The 22,296-nt window shown below is 34.3% G+C and overlaps 3 protein-coding genes across 5 annotated transcripts; 2 read left to right on the top strand and 1 right to left on the bottom strand.

The window, feature by feature from the left end:
* The first annotated feature begins 1,359 nt into the window (after positions 1 to 1,359).
* On the top strand, positions 1,360 to 3,946 carry LOC142552520 (transcription factor bHLH18-like). Of its 2 annotated transcripts, XM_075662211.1 has the most exons (5): positions 1,360 to 1,467; positions 1,549 to 1,594; positions 1,738 to 2,241; positions 2,410 to 2,793; positions 3,228 to 3,946. In XM_075662211.1, the coding sequence occupies exons 2-5, from the start codon at positions 1,559 to 1,561 to the stop codon at positions 3,300 to 3,302; spliced, it is 999 nt and encodes a 332-aa protein (XP_075518326.1). In that variant the 5' UTR covers positions 1,360 to 1,467; positions 1,549 to 1,558; the 3' UTR covers positions 3,303 to 3,946. The 2 variants fall into 2 exon arrangements, with proteins under 2 accessions (XP_075518326.1, XP_075518327.1); XM_075662212.1 differs by having other exon boundaries at positions 1,462 to 1,594.
* Positions 3,947 to 10,854: 6,908 nt separating this feature from the next.
* On the top strand, positions 10,855 to 13,393 carry LOC142554060 (soluble inorganic pyrophosphatase 6, chloroplastic). Its single transcript, XM_075664678.1, has 6 exons — positions 10,855 to 11,170; positions 11,713 to 11,873; positions 12,193 to 12,293; positions 12,436 to 12,617; positions 12,887 to 12,985; positions 13,086 to 13,393. Exons 1-6 carry the CDS (start codon positions 10,925 to 10,927, stop codon positions 13,176 to 13,178), a joined length of 882 nt encoding a protein of 293 aa, XP_075520793.1. The 5' UTR covers positions 10,855 to 10,924; the 3' UTR covers positions 13,179 to 13,393.
* Positions 13,394 to 14,835: 1,442 nt separating this feature from the next.
* On the bottom strand, positions 14,836 to 21,855 carry LOC142554059 (putative sphingolipid transporter spinster homolog 2). 2 transcript variants are annotated; one of them, XM_075664677.1, is made up of 16 exons: positions 21,158 to 21,480; positions 20,935 to 21,066; positions 19,502 to 19,603; positions 19,075 to 19,179; positions 18,898 to 18,973; positions 18,378 to 18,452; positions 18,072 to 18,171; positions 17,935 to 17,997; positions 17,523 to 17,577; positions 17,290 to 17,366; positions 17,080 to 17,156; positions 16,825 to 16,938; positions 16,413 to 16,532; positions 16,053 to 16,181; positions 15,317 to 15,395; positions 14,836 to 15,076 (listed from the first exon to the last, which is right to left on the bottom strand). In XM_075664677.1, the coding sequence occupies exons 3-16, from the start codon at positions 19,549 to 19,551 to the stop codon at positions 14,961 to 14,963; spliced, it is 1,236 nt and encodes a 411-aa protein (XP_075520792.1). In that variant the 5' UTR covers positions 19,552 to 19,603; positions 20,935 to 21,066; positions 21,158 to 21,480; the 3' UTR covers positions 14,836 to 14,960. The 2 variants fall into 2 exon arrangements, with proteins under 2 accessions (XP_075520792.1, XP_075520791.1); XM_075664676.1 differs by lacking the exon at positions 21,158 to 21,480 and adding an exon at positions 21,510 to 21,855 and having other exon boundaries at positions 14,837 to 15,076.
* Positions 21,856 to 22,296: the final 441 nt, after the last annotated feature.

The raw sequence follows: 22,296 nt of genomic DNA, 5'->3' as shown, positions 1-22,296 counted from the left end.
GTAAGTCTCATGTATATTTTCTTACCATTCACATATTTGAGTAGGTCTTGTGCAAGACGGTTTTACGGATCTTTATTTATGAGACAAGTCAAATCTGTCCATATCTACAATAAAAGGTAATATTTTTGACATACAAAGTAATATTTTCTATGTATGATCTAAATAGAATATCAATATCATAAATTTGACCCAGAAGACCGTCTCACAAGAATCTTTGTGCACATATTTTTACGACCATCATTTATGAGATTAGTCAACATAGTATTACACTCTCATGGGGTATATAAAATAATTGCTAGTTAATTATTAATCTATTTTAATAGAATCGCTCAAGATCGAGAAGAAATTCTACAAAAATGATATCAGTACCAAGAAAATAATATGTAGACAATGGGGTATTAAATATAATTTTCGAAGATTGTAATCTTTGGTAGGGACAAAAAATGTCTTAATTTAATTGTTTCCCACGATTATGACTGTACTTTAGACGGCGACGATAATGACAAGATTTCCTATTGGAACTGGCAATGCATTTTCTAAGGAATTTATAATTTCTGACTATTGAATTAATTCATGTGAAGTTTTCTTTAGTAATATTAAATTACATGCCATAAAAAGAATATTCTCTTCAGGGGAATTGATTAAAAAAAATAGTATATTATAAAATAAGGAGCTCATTTGATCCCAAAATTTAGAGGGGATTGGCATATGGTTCCTGTAACGTTTCGAAAATCTGAAGGTTCACGTGAACCACATACATGCAAGTTATTAAATTTTTTTAATATTTTATTAAATTATTTTAAAACATTAAATGCTTGTTTATTTAATTAAATTGTGTTTAATTATTTTTATGCATTTTATACATAATCATTGTTTTATAGTCAATTTTATAAAACTGAATTAATTTATAAAAAAAATATTATTTTTTATATTGATTTATTTCACGAATATAGATTCATATCAGACCTGATATTGTGTAAGTAAAGGTATGCAAGACATCTAACCAAAACCTCCCAAAATATGGAAACGGAAAGCTACTGCAAGTTGACCTAAGAGCCAGATATGAGTGTACACCTGGAAAAAAGTTTTAATTGGTATCATTTTTTCCATATGCAAATCTCACAATTTCAACGCCCAAAAAGTCTAAATTTCAAATTAAGACAATCAATTTAGCCGCCCACCAACATTTTTTATACCAAACAACATGTTCATATTATTAATGATGAAAGAGATGTTCAAATTTCCAGTGGCCAGTTCACATCAGCTTGAAGTAACTGAGAAAATGTTGAGAAAATTATACATAAATTTTCTATACGCGTGAGCTTTTATTATAAAACTTTAGGTTATAAAAAAATAAAAACATAATTATTGGGTCTGTTCATTTCTATATAAGAAGTTTACCATATTTGTTGGACCAATAAATTCAGAGAGCAACCTCCTTAATTGCAAGGACTTTTGAGGAGAAAAGTGAGGCTTTTTTCACAAAAATTTGATATTGTAAGTTTAAAATTTTCATTCAAGATTAACATGTTTTGGCCTTTCGTGCAGGTTGAAATTGATGGAGATCTCATGTTTCAGAAGCTTGGCTGAATTGGTAAGATAATAAAGATTCATGTTTAATTAAGGTTGATTTTTTCAGACAAGAAGTGTTGTTATTTTTGGCCATTGGGTGGCAAAATCTTGTGGAAGTCGCATATTTATAAAAAAAAACATTTGATTTTGTTTCTCCATTTATAGGGAATGGATGATCCTCTTTTCTTCCAGCAATGGCCTGTTAATTCACTTGAAGAACTCGGTTCCATGCCGATTGCCTCGGCGTTTTGTCATGAAGATATGCATCAGCCTTACTCACTACCGTCCATACCGGACTTCAAACGTGAGGCGGAGTCGACTGATCAATCTTCGGCAAACAGACCATTGAAGCAGCTCAAGACGAGCCCATGGAGTACTCCAAATAATTATGCCAATCATGATCGAGCAGGAACTCTTGTACCGAGGCCTAAAGAGGAGACAATGTCTCCTTTCAGTATTCTAAATTTTCCCTCCGAATCTGTTGTCTCGCAATCTTCATCGATGAAAGAGAATCATGTGCTGAAACCTTGTCAAGGTGCTAAAAGAATCAGCAGTAATACAAGGGTACTTACTCAGGCGCAGGATCATATTTTAGCTGAGAGGAGACGGAGGGAGAAGCTCAGCCAAAGATTCATAGCTTTGTCTGCTCTTGTCCCCGGATTGAAAAAGGTATCCCTCTTTGTTTCCTAGTTTCATACCACTCATATAAACACATATTTTTCGCAACCGGAAACGATAGTTTCCTGAAACGAATTGTTTAATTGGCTGGCCACAAGTCTCTATTATCTTGAAATCAATTATGACACCGAAAATTTTCTTGGTGATGTTTTCTTAAAGATGGACAAGGCTTCTGTTCTTGGAGATGCTATCAAGTACATGAAACAACTGCAAGAAAAACTCAAGTTTCTGGAGGACAAAGACAAGAAGAAACCCTCTGAATCTGTTGTGTATGTGAAGAAATACGTGCATTATACAAACAGCGCTAATGAGGGTTCGACGTCTGATGAAAGATTTTCTAGTGGCCCCATGATTTCTGAATCACTCCCAGAAATTAAGCTTAGATTTTGCGATAAGGATGTCTTGATCAGCATTCACTGCGAGAAAAGGAAAGGGTTGCTTGAAAAAACAGTCGCTGAGGTTGAGAAGCTCCATTTATCCGTTGTTAGCAGCAGTTTGATATCCTTCGGAGATTCTGCTCTGGATTTCACAATACTCGCACAGGTACTATTTAGTGGTTGATCAAGAACAAAATTTCTTTCTATTAGATGTACAAGTTTATTGATTTTTTAGCGAAACTGAATCTAATTTATGTTCAGCTAAACCTTAATATTTTTTTAACCCCTTAAAATTTGGTGTGAGGCTGGTACTGCCGCTTGAACATCGCCTCAGGTCGGATTTATTCGTGGCAGATTATGTTCATCTTCGTCCGAGCGGGGTAGCCTCAAGCTCACCCTCTAAACTAAAAGGCAGTTTCCAATGGTGTTTGTTTCATCAGGAGTATCGGTAGTATTAGCCCAACAGAAAACACATTTTTTCCTCAAATACGAGTTCTTGCACATTAAAATCTTATACATATAATTTAGCTTTCATTGTTCCCTTGAGATTTCCAGATCTGTCCCAATACCTACCTTACATAAACGTGTTATTTCATGCAGAAGGATGAAGAATTCACCATGACCATGAAGGAACTAGTAAATAATCTATGCAGTGCCGTCAAGACATTCCTTTGAAACGATGGAAGTTCCCACCATAATCGTTCTTGGAAATAATCAATAACCGTAGTTTTTTAGCGAAAGATTCTATGCTTCACCTGGTGCAGCCCGTACCGTAGCATGGGGTGAAGCCCCCCTTCCGAAAAATGGGGCGGATGACGACCAAATGTTTTATGGTATGGGCCGTTGATTGCCCACCTGGTGATATACGAATGCCCCGTTTTTTAGTATATAATAATCTTTGTTTTGCCAATTTTCTAGCTATGAAGTCCGCGAGCCCTCCACCATTTCAAGCCATTGCAGACCTCCTAAACCGAATCTTGTTTTGCTATGTGGTACATTTTTAAGAAGGGTTTTTTCCCCACTATTTTTACATGGTTGAAGCCATGTTATAGCCTACCCTTCTGTCTCAAAGTGAGCTTACCTCGTACTTACATCAAGGCTTAAGTTTTTTTTTTTATGGGAGATTAAATGTTGTTTTTGGTGGATGTATGGCAGACATTTGTAGCAGAAAATTAGGTTGTAATTGGTCTGTTGTGTTTTAGAAGTGTTTTCTTCTAGGACTCTTTTCTCTATGTTGGATGTTTGTACAAAGAACTCGTGAATCTTTCCACTATTGTGTTTTTAGCTTTCCTAATAAAATTTATTTTACTTTTTTTTTATATGTATTTTAAATATTGATTGAATTATTTATTTGTTGATTTAAGGGTTATGAGGTTTTGAAGTTTGATAAGGGTAACTGATCAAATACGCTTGATAAATAGAGTAAGCCTCTTGTGAGATGATCTCACAAATCTTTATATGTGAGACTAGTCAACCCTATTGATATTCACAATAAAAAGTAATACTTTTCACATAAAAAGTAATATTTTTTCATGGATGACTCAAATAAGAGATCTGTCCCGTGAGATCGTCTCACACAAGTTTTTACCTAATAAATATTAGTGTTACTTACACAAAATGCGTGCGCGCGCACACGGTTGTAAGGTAATTGATCAAATACGCTTAATAAATGTTAGTGTTACTTGCGTGCGCGCACACACACATATATAAATCTGACTTATTAGAGAGAAAATTTTGAAGGTTTATGATTTTAGATTTATTCCATGTATTGTTAAGAATATAGGTAAACTGAATGAATTATATTCGAGTTTAGAGCTCTAGACCGAATTTCCAAAATAATAAATCAAGAATATAATCAACACACATTAATTGTGATAGTATAATCATACAATGGGACTTACATTGTACCAAATAAAAATATACAACATGAAAACATTTTACTACAATGTTACAGTTCACAAGTTATGATCGACACTAACCTTATATTTTATGTGAAGAAGAATAAATTCTCACAACCCACACAATTTTCTCTAAGAGTTTTCTTTTTCTAAAAAAATAAAATAAATTTTCGACGTTGTTTTCTGCATTATCCTCCATTATTTATGAATATAACTTTTCATTATTGTTTTTTTTAGGTATTTATTGTTTTGGAGTTTACATAATTTTTATGCAATGCTATATATGAACACTAATAGTATTGAAACTAGTTGTGATTATTTTGCTAAAGTTTGTAACTATTAATTTTTGGTTGGTGTGTAATTGTTTACAAAAAATAATGATGTAATTATATTAAATATTTTTTTTATTTTGCATAGATAATGTGTGATTTTTACAAATTTTAAGAAACAGATAAGATATGATAGTTATGAGCAAGATATAAATTTAGACAAAAACTTGTGTGAGACGGTCTCACGAGTTATATTTTGTGAGACGGATCTCTTATTTAGGTCATCCATTAAAAAATATTATTTTTTATGCTAAGAGTATTACTTTTTATTGTAAATATCGGTAGGGTTGACCCGTCTCACAGATAAACTCGACCAGGGCTTGGTTAGGGTCAGGATGGTCTCAATCTAGGGTCTGGCGGGTCCTAGCATGGCTAGGACCCGTGGCTAGGTGGTAAGGAAGAGCCCATTATCACATGGACTCCTCCCTCACGTGTGTTTGGTGCAGCCGAGCGCTGCAAACCTCCGAGGGGTTAGGGGCTTTGCTAGGGTGGTCCAGGCGATGGCTCAAGGTGGTTCAGAGTGGGTCAGGGTGGCTAGGGCTTGGGGGTGGCTGCTGCAAGGAGTCCCACGCAAGGGAGGACTCTTCCGCACAATAAGGGTCGCGCGGCGCTGTGCTGGTTCGCCAGGCTGCTGCGTGGTTTCAGGTGCTCAGGGCTGGTTGGTCAGGGTCTGGGCGAGGTCCAGGGGTGGTCAGGGTCGGCTGGGCTCGGGGGTGGCTCGGCTGGAGGTGACCTAGGATGACTAGGAGTCTTCTAGCATGAGTTTAGGAGAGTGCAGAACTTGGGTCAAGTTTCAGAAGTATTTTGGTCGGGCCAGAGCTTGTTTTATGGGCTGGGCTTGGTCAGGAGGGTCCCTAGATGGGTTGGCTAGGTTTTGGCTCAAGGTGGCTCGGGCGTGACCCGAGTAAATTGGGAGATGGCTCAGTGGGTTCGTCGATGTGTCAAAAACGAAAATAATAAAGCTAAAAATGATTCCGTAGGTCCACGGGTGTGGCTCATGACTTGGAAGGGTAGAATAAAAATGTTGTGTTTAAAATTTGGGATCAAAATAACGAGTTTTGGATTTAATCGAGATTTAATCGCCTCACGAGATGCTAATTAACAAATTAATTTAAACCCTTAGTTTTAAACTTTATAAAATTATGAAAAATTGTATTTAAGCTTAAATAATTATTAAAAGCCTAAGTTTTTAATTTGGGAATTTTATATTAAGGTTTGGTTTAATTCGGGATTAAAAAGCATTAATACGTCACATTTTAAAGATTAATTTAAAAGTCATCGATTTAAGCTAAATAAAAATATGAGAAAATTCATGTAGACTTAAATAATTATTTGGAAATGTTAGAATCAATGAAGTTAAGAAAATGTCAAAAACGGGAAATTTTACGTCTAGGGGTAAAACGGTCTTTTTACACCTAAAAATTAGTAAACGTCATGACAGTGTCCTGAATGCTGTTTTATATGTTAACATGATTATTTACAATGATTATGGATGTTTATATGTTAATATGTCAACTTTAAATGTTTATGGATTTTTAAGACGTTAATATGTTTAATGTTTTATGATTTAATATGCTAAAACGTTTATTTTAAATGTTTATGATCTAAATGTTTATTTTAAACATTTAGAAAATTAAAATGTTTATTTTAAAACTGTTCATAGACGTTTATGATTTTTAATATGTTAAGTTATGATTTTTAAATGTCTATGATTTTTATGATTTAAATATGAGCATTTAAAAAACATGTTGCATGCTTGGTTTCAAAATAAAAATGATATTATATGCATGTTTTTATTAAGTGATGATAACATGTTGAAGGACGTGAAGGGATTGTGAATACTACAATATGTTGGAAATATCGTGAGGGTTATGGTCCCAGTGGGAGCCCGACGATCGTGTTTCCGTTGATACGAATGCGAATATGATGAATATGATTGGAGATGTCGTGAGGGGAGAAGGTCCCAGAGGGAGCCCTATTTATGGGAAAAGGCCCCAGAGGGAGCCCCGACGATCGTATTTCCAATGCCATGATATGTTAATACGTAGGCCAGGGCCCAGTTGACCGGTGAGAGTGTTGCTGGTGTCCCCCGCCGCCCAGTACTGTGGTTACATGTAGATGGATCCATCGCCCAATACGTTTAAGGATACGAGTCATAATCACGATTTGAATTCAACAAACACGAACATGAACATGAATGCGAATATGAATATGGATACGAATATGGATATGCATATGAATATGAATACGAATATGAATATGAGTATGTTTATGTTTTTATGAAAATGTTTTTATGCATCATGAAAATATTTACGAAAATGTTTAAGTTTAGGTTTATGCATCTTCATGAAAATGATATTTTAAGTACAAGTATTTTTCACTGTTATATGTTAACTGTATTACGTATTACTTGTTATCAAGGATATGACGTGTTGAGTCGTTAGACTCACTAGGTGTGATTGATGCATGTGATTATGATAATGTTAATGGAGGTCTTGATGGTTGATCTGACTGGACTGGAGGTGCACATAACCCGAGGACCAACGCTAGTTTTCCGCACTAGTTATGATTTATGATTTTGAGTTATGTTAAAGATATTTTTTCGACGTTTTATTTGTGAGTGGTTTTTGAGAGGTTATAGTATGGGCTATACTTTTCAAATGTTAGATGGTTGATTTATTTTAAAATGATGTCAAAAATATTTTATGTAATTTTTGGTGGTTCGGCCGTTGCTAAGGGAGGTTTAAAAAAAAATTTCTAGTACTTTTTAAGAAAACGAATAGCAGACGTTTCAACAATAATCATTGAAAGTTTGGGAAGTAAATTCACCAGCATTATCAAGTCTAATTTTGTTGATTGTATAATCGGGAAATTGATTCATCAATTTTATTATTTGAGCAAGTAATCTTGCAAATGCAATATTTCGAGTTGACAATAAACATACATGTGACCATCTGCTGGAGGCATCAATCAATACCATAAAATATCTAAATGGTCCACATGGTGGATGAATTGGTCCACAAATATCACCATGAATACGTTCAAGAAACATTGGTGATTCAGTTTGGATTTTGGCTGGTGATGGTCTTATAATAAGTTTTCCAAGAGAACATGCTTTACATTGAAACTTATTATTCTGAAAGATCTTCTGGTCTTTCAGCGGATGACCATGTGTATTTTCTATAATTCTTCGCATCATTGTTGAATCAGGATGTCCTAATCGATCATGCCAATTGGTTAATATTGAAGAATTATCAATTACCATGTTTGATTCAATGAGACATATATGTGTATAATGCAATCCGGTAGGGAGCATTGGTAGTTTTTCAATCACATATTTCTTTCATGATTTATATGTGATAAAACACATATATTTCTCATTCCCTTCATTCATTGTTTGAGTATCATACCCATGAGAATATATATCATTAAAACTCAACATATTTCTTTTCGATTGTGGTGAATATAAAGCATCATTGATAAAAGATTTTGTACCATTAGGTAACAAAAATTGTGCTTTACCACATCCTTTAATCAAGTCTACATGACCTGATATTGTATTCACTGTTGTTTTTGTTGGTTTTAGTTCCAAGAAATATCTTTTATCTCGGAGGATAGTGTGCGTTGTACCACTATCGGGTATGCAAACTTCAGCTTTGCTCATAGCATTTTCCATATTTGAACTTCAAAAAAAATATGCAATGAAATAAAATTACTGGCAATACATATTTAAATATAACACATATCATAATTATACAACAAGACATTATTATATGAATACATGAAAAATAAATTATTGTACATTTATATTCTACTACTATATTGTTCATTTTCAGAGAAATCATTGAGAAAATCTGCAGCATCAATATTTTTCATTTCTATCCCACTAACATATTGATCATTTCCAGAGAAATCATTCAGAAAATCAGCAGCATCAAAATGAGTTGAATCACTCAAACGGTCACTGCGTTCAGTGAAGTTGGTCTCTTTTTCTTTCCCCTTTATAGATTCTTTATAGAGCTTGCAAAGGTGCTCGGGGGCTCGACAAATACGAGACCAATGTCCTGGAGTGCCGCATCTGAAACAAGAACTTTCAAATCTTTTCGAGTGATTTTCATTAACACTCATGTTCTCATGATGCCTTTTCTGTGGGTGGTTCGTGACGCCCTTTTGAGATGAGTTATAAAAATAATTATCTCTATTGTTTTCAAAACCACGGTCTCGACCACGACCAATTCCACGTCCACGTCCACGACCACGACCTCGACCTCGACCAAAACCTTGTCTTTGAATTTGATTTTGGTTTTCAGGTTTAAATTCATTTTTACTTACAGCATTTACTTCTGGAAATGCTGTTGATCCAGTGGGTCGGGACTGATGATTCTCATTAGCAGCTCGTTATTCTTTTCCGCCACAAGAAGACAGGCGATGAGTTCAGAATATCTCGCAAATCCACGCACTCTATATTGTTGCTGTAAAGTTATATTTGATGCGTGAAACGTGGAAAATATTTTTTTAAGCATTTCCGATTCTGTAACCTCATGTCCACAAAATTTTAGCTGCGAGATTATTCGATACATCGCTGAATTATAATCACTGACTTTCTTAAAATCTTGGAATCTTAACATATTCCATTCATCACCGGCGGTCGAAAGTATAACTTCCCTTATATGTTCAAATCTTTCTTTTAATCCTTTCCACAGAGCCAATAGATCTTTTTCGATGAGATATTCACATTTTAAATCTTCATCGAGATGTCGACGCAAAAATATTATGTCGACGCAAAAATATTATAGCTTTTGCTTTTTCTTGTGATGAAGATATACAATTTTTTTTAATGGTCTCGCTTAGACCTAATGACTCAAGATGCATTTCTACATCGAGAGTCCATGACATATAATTTTTTTCCCGTGATGTCGAGCGCAACAAATTCGAGCTTTGTCAGATTTGACATGGTGGTACTAAAAAAAATTACGATGCATTTTATTAGTTAATGAATATTGCAATACAAAATAATGGATAAACAACAAGTACAAGCATTCGTAAAAATAAAGAAAACATACGAGGAGGATATTCTCCAATAAATACAAGACTCGTGAGTATGATAACCAAAATAATTAAAAATAACCTTGAGAAAGCCATCTTCTTTTTTCTTCGAAAAATTTGATGAAGAATAATTTTTAGAGAATAAGAGAAAGTTGGAGTGATTGAATGTGTTTGTGAGATCATATTTATAGGGCAAAAACTGGCCGTTTTGTTACCGTTTATGACCGTTGGTGTACAAAAAATAAATGTATGTATTTGTACAATTTTATGGTAATAATATGATGTATATAATATTAGTCATGTTTAAATAATTATGTATATCATATCACATTATTATAATGAGGTGTCATAAGTTATTTTGTTTAAAAACCTTATAGACTTTTATACTTGTCGTATCTCTTACCGAGAGTGTGGGATGTCGTCTTAACATCCTCCCAGGATTTATAACAAGTTTTTGAAAAAAATTATTTTTATTATTTCTAATTTTTATTATATAATAACATTATATTATATATACAATAAATAAATAACAGTAAAATAAATATTATTACTTTTGTTACCTTTTTCTTCTGTTTGGAGCTTGGAAAAATATAGAGGACTTTTAGAGCTTCGTGCTGATAACGTGTTGTGAAAAAATAAAAATTTATGGTAAAAAGTAAAAATCTCAAACTCTCAAAATTTACCAAACAACACACTTTATAATAGTTTTCTCTCTACTCAATTGTGAATTTCTTCACAAATGGTGAGCCTATTTATAGAATTTCTTTACAAATAATCCAAAAAATAAATTCATCATTACATACATCATCACATACTAATTTTCAATATTCAACACCTAATTTTCAACATTCAAATATTCAATATTCAAATATTTAATATACACATTTTAAATATTAATTTTTAACAATAAATATAAAATACAAAAAGGAAATATTATAAAAATCCTAGCAGCCGTCACAATTTAAAGTCTTGTGTGGTTCACATTGTAAAACACTACAAAAAAGCTCTCTCAGCAGGCAAAAAAATGGCGGCCGCGAGAGTTATTGCGTCAGCAAGCGGTGCTCTAAATGCCTCTCTTTTGTCCAGAGTACCTCTGAAAGGAAACCCTCAAAGCCTAAGACTTGGCTTTAGCAACAACAGATTGCCAACGCTGAAGAGGAGATTATTTACTTGCAATGCAGTCTTTAATCCGCAGTTTCAGACTAAGGAAGAGGGCCAGCCAGAGACCCTTGACTACCGTGTTTTCTTCGTCGACAATTCTGGGAAAAAGGTAAAAAAAACGTGGGAATTTGTTGCAGTGTGATTTTCTTGATTTTAGGATGATTAATTGGTTATTGGATGCTTTTGCTGTGTTTGATTGTTTTGATTGGAAGGATGGATTCTTGGTGGGTTTTAATTGACTAATCTATGTTTTGTTGGAACTGGGATTTGTGAAATTTGAGACTGTTGGGAAGATGGTATCTTTTGAATTTAAAGCTTACTCTTTTTTTTTTAACAGAACATATATTATTTTCTTAAAAGTGCTCCTCTTCATGTTACATCACCTAGTTAGCCGAAAAGGGGACAAAATTACCATCGAAAACTAAATATTTTTGCAAATTTTTGTAAATCCTTACACGTTGAGAAAAAATCTCCTATGATAAACACCTAGATCAAATCAGTAATGGAAGTAAATTGTTGGAAAATGTGTGCCTATGTTTCTTTTCTCTATTTGCGATACCAGCACTTTTAGATTTAAGCATAATATTCTTGCTAAGATGTGGATTACTGTTATTAAGCTGATGGATACCTTTTTTTTCATTTGGCATGTAGATTTCCCCATGGCATGATATACCGCTACAGTTGGGTGATGGCGTGTTTAATTTCATTGTTGAGATTCCAAAAGAATCAAGCGCAAAGATGGAGATTGCTACTGATGAGGTGTTTACTCCTATTAAGCAAGATACTAAGAAGGGGAAACTTCGATATTACCCGTAAGAGTTTCCTCAATACTTTTTGCGCCTTGTATCATCATGTGCCTTTCCTTAATGTATTTTATCTATTGCTCCTTAAAAGGAATGAAAGGGCTCTCTTTACTTGGAACTCGAAATTTTAATTTATTTCATTGAACGTGAAGCAAAATATAGTTATCTGATTCATCTTTTCCTTTAATGCAATACACATTATTAAGCAGTATTGCAGAAGAAAATGGTGAAAAGAGAGCAAGGAGATACAAGCATGATATCTGCATTGTGCTTTAATGTTTATATGTGTCATTTAGCCTATTGAGCCACCCCTCTTGCTTTTTTGCAGATACAATATTAATTGGAACTACGGATTGCTTCCACAAACATGGGAAGATCCTGCATTTGCAAATCTTGACGTTGAGGGGGCATTTGGAGACAATGATCCTGGTATCATATCATCCTTTTCAACTTCATAGCTATCCTTCTTCAATCAAACCTATTTTAATATGTCCCAAGCAGATGGAAACTCCGAAATAAAGCAAGCAAGCAAGCTAGCTAGTTAAAATAATCATTGGCAATTTTCTTGTAGTTGATGTTGTTGAGATAGGACAAAGCCAGGCGAAAATCGGGCAAGTGTTGAAAGTGAAGCCCCTGGCCGCTTTGGCTATGATTGATGAAGGGGAACTAGACTGGAAAATTGTTGCAATTTCATTGGATGATCCTAGAGCTTCACTTGTGAATGATGTTGATGATGTTGAAAAGCATTTTCCGGTATGCAAAATTAACAAATTTTGGGGCAAGACTACATGATACTCCTACAAATTTAGTCCGAACTATCTATCATATGCTTATATCATTGGCTTTATCATGAACTTTGCATTCTCTATATCATGAGAGATTATAACGTATTTAAATACTTGAGTTGTCTGTTTTTCACCAGTTCACATGAACTCATTGCAAAATTTATTCATAGGGAACTCTCACTTTGAGTTGTCTGTTTTTCACCAGTTCACATGAACTCATTGCAAAATTTTTCACAGGGAACTCTCACTGCAATCAGGGACTGGTTCAGAGACTACAAGATTCCTGATGGAAAACCTGCCAATAGGTTCGGTCTTGACAACAAGCCCGCAAACAAGGTATCATGTCGACACTGATCAGAAATATTTCGTTTCCTGTCGGATTCTTTTTTTTTTTATGTTCAGGTCTTTTATGAATCTCGGTTTGTCAATGATACAGGATTATGCTCTTAAAGTTATCACTGAAACCAACGAGTCTTGGTCTAAACTTGTGAAAAGATCAATCCCAGCTGGTGAACTTTCACTTGCGTGAGGTAAATATAGAGCTCGCGCTCTTGATTTTCTAAAGACACCAAAAAGCCTCTTGTTATCATCCTCTTATTTATCTGCAGAGATCAAACGAATTTTGTGTATTATTATTATTGGGTGATTGAGGTTTGTTGTTTTTGGAAATACAACTGTTTCGCATTTCTCAAATGTGCTGGCCTACAAAAAGGCTTCGTTAATGAAGGGATTTTGCTTTAAGAAGTAATACAAGTAGTTACTATTTTATGTGCCTCTAACCAAGTGATTTCCCATTCTCACTAATAACTTGCTCATTCAGCCTACTGTCTATGTGAAGTCAATGGTTGAGCCTTGAAATGATATTGCCAGAGAACTTTTGACACTGTAACTGAGCAGGAAATGCAAGATTTTTGGATTGAATTTTGTTATGTCTTGTGTGAGAGGCAGCAAATATAATATCAGTGAGTTAATTAATAAAGAAAATGGAACTGGCAGAAGATTTGAAATTGGTTCTGTACATCAATATAAAAAGCACGGAAGAAGAAAAATTCACCGCTAGATAATACATAATTTACAGATCTCCGGCCATCTTAACTTGTGAGTACCACTTTTTGCCCATTTTTTTATTATTCCACAGTTTGATCATAAACCGCAGCAGACTTTGGCAACTTTTCTCGATCCCTTTTCCCCGGTTCAGATGTCGAGGGGTAAGTATTAACAATGGACTTCTTTTCTTTTGATCTGGTTTCGGGAGTGGAACTGCAATATGAAACCCATTTTGCTAAGGAAAGTTTCACCAAGAAAATTGGCTCTGATGTTGAAGCCTGGGAAGCCGATGATGCCTGAGACATCGGTCTGGTGTGTCGGCCTAGTGTGAGCATAGCTGCAGTTGGGGCCATCTCTTATCTGATATTCAAGAAAATGGTTCCCAAGGGGGTGGGAGGCTTTATTTATCCGTGCATGAGTGGGGGAAGAACAACCTGTGGGCGCTGCTTTATTTTTCAAAACTACAGGTTGGATTTCAGTGGGAAAATCTGTCAAAGCAAGCCCCCGGAAAAAAAAGAGCATTAAAGAGTTTAAGTTAACCAATAAATCGTGGCCAATTTTTAAAATGTTATCAAAACATATATTCTAAGGTAGAACTATATTCTTTAGTACGTGTTTTCTGAGACGGTCACACAGATGGTCATGAATTTTGCTCATATTTATAATAATAATTAATATTTTTCTATATAAAAAATAATATTTTTTCATGGGTAACTTAAATAGTAGATCTGTCACACAAAATTGACTCGTGGGATTCTATCACAAAATTTTTTCATATTTATTATTATTTGTAAGAATAATTTATTATATTAATTTTGGGAGTTAAGCTATTTAATTTACTAATGTTTTATATAAAATTATATATAATTAATCTGAATAATTTTTTTGACTTGTATTATTCTAGTGAGTAATTATTTTGTAAATTATCACTAATGAGATGATACGTGCAGTTGGAATTTAATTGATAAGTTAGACGTGGGTTTTTATTTATGTATGCATGTTTGACATTCTTAAGATTGTACATTAAATTTTTTGACTTATATTCGTTTTATATATCGTGATGTATGAATTCGATTAATTGTTTAATCTATTAAAGAAACCTTTAAACTATTTATTTTTATACCTATAAAAAATTGTGAGACCGTTTCACAAGAGATTTACTAAAAAAAAAAAAAACTATAGCTATTTACCAAACATAATTTTTTTTAAAGAAAAATCATGTCCAACACAAGTGTAAAATAAAAGCCAGCAAAATTCAAGAAAATTATGCTGTTTCAGCTGTCCTCTGATCAAGCAATGGAGTTGAATTTGCCTTGTTAACAACAGCAACTGGATCCTCGTTATCTTGGTCGTAACGATCCACGCTATGAAGGAAAACCCCTGAAAAATTAAGAAACATCCCAAAAACATCACATTTGGTTTCATATCTAGCATGATCACAACGCGTTCTTACTCCGGTTTAATTCCTAATCGTCCCTCGATTCATCGTCTTGACAAGGTGCCCAGAACAATATCTCCATATATCAAAGTATTATTCGATATCGATAAACCCGTTGAAAATATATGCTGGCTCCAACATGGTATAAAACAAAAACAATTAGTTTGATGAAAATCATTTACCTATGAACCATATTCCAGCTGCCAGGAACAGAATAGAAGTTAAAATAAGAGCAGTCGACCTCCAATTATTAATTTTATCCTGCAGTTTTAATCCTATATTAGAACTGAATCACCAGAAATTGACAATGTTTCCTATCTTTAAGATATGGCGTCTCTGCTGCTTTATCAAAAGTTAGCGCTGATGATATCTGTGCAACTCAAAATTTTCATAGAAACGCAAACACCATATTTCAGTCATTGAAAGCAGATTGAAAAGAATTTTATTCCCAATAAATGTACCAATTAGGCAATGACAACTCATGAAAATTTAATGCATGAGCTAGGCTTGGTTACCAATCATAGGAACAAGAGTTTACTAATTGCTAAAAATGCACCACAATTAGGCAATTACAGCTAATGAAAATCGAACGTATAAGCTAGGCTCAGATTCCAATTATTGAAATAAACGTCTGTTATTTTATTAAAAATTATAGTTAATGATAACTGTACAACACGAATCTTTCAAGATATGCATCTTCCCGCATAACACCTTCCAGTAACTGGAATTATTGCTGCTCCCTACCATGGTCTTATTCTCAAAGTGCATAGTCGGTACAGTAACCATGTTAAGATAAATTGCCATATCTAATTCTCATGATATATTGCCAGTATCTGGCTTGACTGAAATCAAAATCTGAAGACCGACAATGGGTGCTGACTGCTGATTATAATCAATTAAAGAAACATTGAAGCAAACCTGGAGAAGCCCGACAAGGGGAGAAGATGGCACGTCGCCGAATATGTGAATGGATACCGTAGATATAGCCATGGATAATGGCCGCAAACTAGGCTTAACACAATGCAGGCAAACAAAATTTACAGGGGCCTGTAGGCAAAAAAAAATCTAAATAAGTCTGGTAACAATTAACATTCACTTAAAATATTCAACATGTTAATTTAACAAAATAGAAGAAATGATAGAGACGATCATGTTCGGCACCCTTTACTCTTTAGCACCCTTTTGAATTCTACAACATAGGATCGAAATACTAATCAAATACCGAATAGGTGACCCAAGAACAGTTGAAATCAAGAAGATAAACAGGAAACATAATACCTGTGTAGCAAACACCAGTAGCTCTCCTATAGCAAACATAGCCAAAAATGCATAAAGGCTCTTGAAGCAAAAAGCCGCAAAGCAAAATGCTGCTCCTATAAATGTCGCCACTGATAGAAGCTGATTCAAAATTCGAAGTGTGAGCACTTTGTTGATTAAAGACAAACATATATGTATGGAATTATAAATATAACAAACCTACGTTTGGTAAATATTTAGCTAGAAAAAAGAAAATAGATTTTAAACAGAGATTGCTCCCAAGAGGCTTGGGATGCATACAATGTAGTGCAGTAAATCAAGTTTGATTCAATCATACAATTGTTCCACACAAATTTCAAACTGATGAGACAGTAATAAGTGATTGGATTTAGATGCTAAATCAATATGTGAAACTAACAACGAAAAGGCCCACCTTAAAAGCATTTGATAAAGTGGAAGTCATAAGATCAAGAACAAACCCACCAGCTAAAGATCCCAGAATTCCGCACACAGCTGTAACACCTCCAAACATATAATCTGCATTGCTCTGGATACAAATAAAACATATATCAAGTGTCGTAAAATATGTAAAGTCAATATTGAGTGAAATGAAGAGACACCTCAAAGTGACAGAAAAACACTAAATGGCTAAAATGACCACACATTATACAGGCCATGAAGATGTTACCATGCGATATATATTATAGCCTGCCTTAGGTCCCCAATAGGAATAGGCACCAATGACAAAATTATAGGCAATGTAACCTGCAATAGCCATTCAAAAGAAAATTACAAATACGACGTGGCACTCTCAGTTTGTAGTTAATCAGCTAATGTGTTGGTTGGTAACTATTATGTGTTTTTTTCCACAAGTAAAATCCACAGAATGAAGATTTACCCAAAACATTCACCACGTAAACCTTCTCAAGACAAAGAGCTTTCATATCTTGCCCAAATACTCTCACACCTGCCAACCTAAAATTACAAAAAAACTCAGTGAGAAGGGATCCATTCATATATGAAATTTATTTCTGACCCTTTCAGAAGTAAACCTGATCAGAAAAGACATATTCTTGAATAAAGCATTTCCCTTGGAGAAATCAAAATTAATTCTTGAAACTAACTCCTTACCTAGAAGGTTTTGAGCTTTTGTCTGCAACTTCTTCTCTTCTTGAAAGTTCACCACCTTTGTAACCAAAAACGCATTCATAATAATTTGAACACATTCAGCAAATTATATGCCTAGAAAAATGAAGCAACCAGAAACTACAAAACTAAGAAACAAGAGAAACTCGAACAATACCCGAACTAAAAGGACAAGCCAATTTGTAGATCAAGAAAGGTTTATGAGAGATTTTACTCAAGTCCCCTTACTAATATAACATCACAAGTTTACTTAGAACACTTATTTGACAGTTTCCCAAGTTAACTAATCATTCGGTGCTAATGCATCAATAAAATTTATCCAGAAAAAGTTATCACCTAAATCTTAAGGGTGCGGTGCTCTATTCTGCAAGTGTTCATAAAATATTAAATCCAATACCTTGATCTTCAGAGCTATCTTCTACAGCTCTCAATGCTCTTTTAGACTCAGCAGGAGAAAAACCTATAGAAATGTCTTAGAAAATGGCGAGTAAAAAGAAATGGGACCAAAAAATTAAGCAATAGCCCGATATTTACCTTTTAGCTGTAAAGGCTTTAATAAAAAGCCTAAAATGACAAATGGGAGCATCAAAATAGCCTCCACCCAGAATGCCCACCGCCAACTAAATTGACCAATCTACAAGCAATAACCAAAAAAAAAGGCAAAGACAAAATGAATGGGTTCTATACTGAGCATAAAAAAAATTCTTTACAATTGAGAAAGAATCCATGGAAAAGAAAAACACTAAGATGGAGTTTGTGTGGGTAAACACTTGATCTGGGAAGAGCTCATAATTTGCGAAAAAATATGAATAAAATATTTTGCCAGGCAGTTGAACATACCAATCCACCATAAACATATCCAACCGCGATACCAGTTGGTATACACATGTAAAATGCTCCCAGCCATATTGTTCTCTGTCACAAAGATACATAGGACCTAGTAAGGAGATTAGGCTGCAACATAGAAGGAGAAGTATGCTGTTGTTTTAAGACCTGATTTCCTTGAGAGTTTATAAGGAAAAATTTAGAATTTAAAAAAAATCAAGATTGACATAATCAAGGGCATTCTGAAGAGATTACTCTCATGAATAGAACACATTTTTTACCCTTTGTCTTTTTCACAAGCCCAAAAACACAGTAACACTGACACTAGCAGTTTCTTGTCAAGACAATGAGCTTCTTAACACTTCAATAAGTGAATCAGTCAATTAGTTACCTAGAATGAATTCGGCATAGTTCTATATTCGGTATGATATGACATAAATCTAACAAGGACATGGTTTGAAAGAGTGTCATATGCAAAACAAGTGAGAATCTTATAGATATCTTGTGAGACGATAATTAAAAATGGACAACAAACCCGAGCGACTGGAGCATTGTCATCGATGAATGGAGCTGCGAGACTTATAAAAGAAGCCTCGCCAACACCCACTAGCCTATAGAAAACACACACATAAAAGGAAAAAATCATAATGATATAAACAAGGAAATAAATAGCACATAAAACTTCGGTATGATTCAGATAAGCTTTGCTTACATGCGAGCAATGACAATAGTCCAAAAATTATGTGCAATACCACAAAGAGCAACAGCAAAGGTCCATACTGCCAAACCAACTCCAATAAGCCTAAAGGGATTGAAGCTGCAAAGTTCCATGGAACAAGACGGTAAATTAATTACAAGAAAAAGCTTCAAACCTTCAAGTAGGATGTTTCAGATATTTTCTAAGAGTTCAGCTCCTTTTTCCCATCCAATTTTTGTACACATAAAAAATTGTAGTACAGAGGAAATCATGAAACTGGAGACTAATATTTAACAGAACCCACGTAGAGAATGTATCAGCTTGACCATACTAGAGGATAATGATAGCAGAGAGGAAACACCAAATTGACATGAGATGCATATGGATAGATTGGCCAATCACATTGTGGAGGAAAAAAAATAAAAAACAAATGATTTATTACCTCTTGGCTGAAGATGCAAATATGGGAGATGCAACAAGGAGTCCCACCATGAAAGCAGAAGATATAACTCCATCCTCAAAATTAGACAAGTCAAAATCACCCCTGAATAATTTTGTATCAGAAAATAAAACATAAATATTACATAACACATACAGAACTTTTCAGTAGAGTTCCTTTCCTTTAGTGAAACATTGGTAATTTGTTAACTAATCACACGGTTTATTTTGAATCAACTTATTTGGCCACAGCATCGTGGAAATTCATGTAGTAAGAACCGCTAAAAAAATTGTTGCACAACAGTCAAAAAAGGTTACCAATTAAATAAAAAGCAATGCGAAATAGAGCAGTGAAACACCGGATTTCGCCCAAAACACTGTGTTAACTACTACTAGAACACTTCACCTTTTCTGCTTCACCTCTTCCTCTCCGCATGATTGTACTATGTACTAACAAGATAAACAAATAGGATTTTCACCACACTCTATTCCATTACATTGCATTAAGGAAAGAAGGGAGAAGACCGACACAGTAAGTACTATTATCGGCGGAGAATCATATATCTGTTGACACAAATAGTTATGAAAATAAATTGAAGTAAAAAGGAAAGCAAACAAGAATGAAGATATTGGAATTCAGTTACTCATCATATATCCGTTGATGCACATAGTAATTAAAGTAAATTGAAGTAAAACGGAAAGCAAACAGGAAAGGAGATAGAAGCATTCAATTGCTTGGTATAGATGTTCCAATCGAGACCAGTTTAATCATTCAATATTTGACCTCCTGCATCCCCTTGAATTATTCTCAAAGGTATATTAGAAAAGGTATGTTATGGACGGGAATACCCATTAAAATATTACTCTGACATATCTTCATTCAGTAATGATGAAACAAGGCACCTTACTACCTTATATTGCATGTTCATTAATCCTCCCATGACAACACAATCAAACTAAATTTATTAGAAATCATGGGGGGTATGGATGTTCCAACCGAGGCCAGTTTAACCATTGAATTATTGGCCTCCTGCATCGCCTTGAATTATTCTTAAAGGTATATGGATGGGAATACCCATTAAAATATTACTCTGACATATCTTCCTTCAGTAATGATGAAACAAGGCACCTTACTACCTTATATTGTATGTTCATTAATCCTCCCTTGACAACACAATCAAACTAAATTTATTTGAAATCACGGGGGCAACAAGTAAAACCCCATCATAGAAACATGTAAAGTTCCCTTTACCAATTTTGTTGCCTTTCTGAATAAGCAATAAGCGTGAAGATGAAATAACAATGCACATAACATAAACAGCATAAGAATGATCAATGATCATAAAAAGGATGCAAGCAAACGGAAAACAAAGAGCGGCCATTTATTGTCACTCTGTGGATTAGTTACCAAAGTTGATAATTGATATAAGAACTTACTGGATTCCACTACCTCCAGAACATGAACCACTTTCTGAACAAGTTTTTCGGCTTCCATTAACACCATTACTTGCTATAGCACCACGATCCACGTAATTTATTAAGTTGATTAAACAAAAGATAACAAGCAACCTGCCAAAACAGAAACAAGATCAACAATTGGAAATTTTGATTGAAATCTAATCGCTGGAGTTTACAGATAGAACAGTATTCAGGCACTGACACAAATAACGTACTTCAAATCAAGTCACACAGATGAGATATTCAGTCAAAACCGTCCATTTAGACACAATTTGTCAACCATCAATGCCCCATACAAAGGTAATATCTCAAATTTCCCTCCAAAAAAAAATTTTGCACAAGTCCATCGACCAGAATGTAGTACTTCAACATCGACCATTACTAGAAAGACAAACTCCCCAATTTCTTGAATACCCACAAGGCAAAAAAGCTCAAGATTCAAACTTTCTTGATTCCAGTACATATCCCACAGTTCCACAGGAAAATCACAAAATATCACCCCGCATACAAACAGAAAAAACATGAAAAAGGGGTTTAGGCGGCCCAAAAGATACCTTTTAGAAGTAAACCAAGAAGGGTTGACAGATGAAGATATATTAGCTCTTGCCATGTTGTTTCCTGCTTCCTTCTCTGTCTCCGCAGGCACGACTGGAGATGGATACGTCGGTCTTGTGCTCGGGTTTGTTTCCGGGTTTGGGCTGTCATTTGGGTCCTCTGACTTTTCCTTTTCACTCATTGAAAAAGAATCAAACTTCCAACAATATATACCGGTTTTCTAATAATATTTGACCAGCGTTGTAACTTGTAAGCCACCCGAAGGAGTCCGTGTGGATGGCTTCCTCTTCCTCCTGTCGCTTGTTTTTTACCTTTGGTTATTCTTGTTTTTTTTCTGCTTTTCTTTTATGGTATTTAACTTAACAATGGAGAATTTGAGATGATTGAGTTTGTTTTGATTCTTTAACAAAAAATCTGATTTTTTTGGATTTTATGGCGTTTGATTATTGATCGTTTCCATCTATTTAGGACGAGATAAAGAAATTTTTATCACTATTTACTTATTAACATAAAACTTTTATTTTAACTCGAATAATGAGTTTTGTCTTGTGGAAATAGTTAATTGAATTATTGTTAAATAAATTTTATTTATATGTTATTATTTTAGTCACATCCGAATTACGAAACATACGAATGGAGATTATATATAAGCACCTCATGCATACGTAATACCCATAACGAAGAAAGTATAAATTAAAATTAATGTTTTAAAATTCAAAATAGAGTGAAGATAAAAAATTTTGCTAAAAAATACTAGGAGAAAATAATTTATAGAATTGTTGAAAT

The sequence above is a fragment of the Primulina tabacum genome, chromosome 8 (assembly GCF_025594145.1).
Source record: "Primulina tabacum isolate GXHZ01 chromosome 8, ASM2559414v2, whole genome shotgun sequence".
Lineage (NCBI taxonomy): Eukaryota > Viridiplantae > Streptophyta > Magnoliopsida > Lamiales > Gesneriaceae > Primulina > Primulina tabacum.
Note: the sequence above shows the minus strand (reverse complement) of the source record. Positions and strands in the feature narration are given on the sequence as shown.

Bases quoted from the DNA above. Each gene is read 5' to 3' on its own strand.
- LOC142552520 (XM_075662211.1), top strand. From the start codon at position 1,559: ATGGAGATCTCATGTTTCAGAAGCTTGGCTGAATTG. The intron at 2,242-2,409 runs GTATCCCTCTTT...GTTTTCTTAAAG, and splicing joins TTGTCCCCGGATTGAAAAAG to ATGGACAAGGCTTCTGTTCT. The intron at 2,794-3,227 runs GTACTATTTAGT...TATTTCATGCAG, and splicing joins ATTTCACAATACTCGCACAG to AAGGATGAAGAATTCACCAT.
- LOC142554060 (XM_075664678.1), top strand. From the start codon at position 10,925: ATGGCGGCCGCGAGAGTTATTGCGTCAGCAAGCGGTGCTCTAAATGCC. The intron at 11,874-12,192 runs GTAAGAGTTTCC...GCTTTTTTGCAG, and splicing joins GGGAAACTTCGATATTACCC to ATACAATATTAATTGGAACT. The intron at 12,618-12,886 runs GTATGCAAAATT...AATTTTTCACAG, and splicing joins ATGTTGAAAAGCATTTTCCG to GGAACTCTCACTGCAATCAG.
- LOC142554059 (XM_075664676.1), bottom strand. From the start codon at position 21,691: ATGAGTGAAAAGGAAAAGTCAGAGGACCCAAATGACAGCCCAAACCCG. The intron at 17,367-17,522 runs GTAAGGAGTTAG...TTGTAATTTTAG, and splicing joins AAAAGCTCAAAACCTTCTAG to GTTGGCAGGTGTGAGAGTAT. The intron at 15,077-15,316 runs GTAAATGATTTT...TTAATTTTTCAG, and splicing joins AGCTGGAATATGGTTCATAG to GGGTTTTCCTTCATAGCGTG.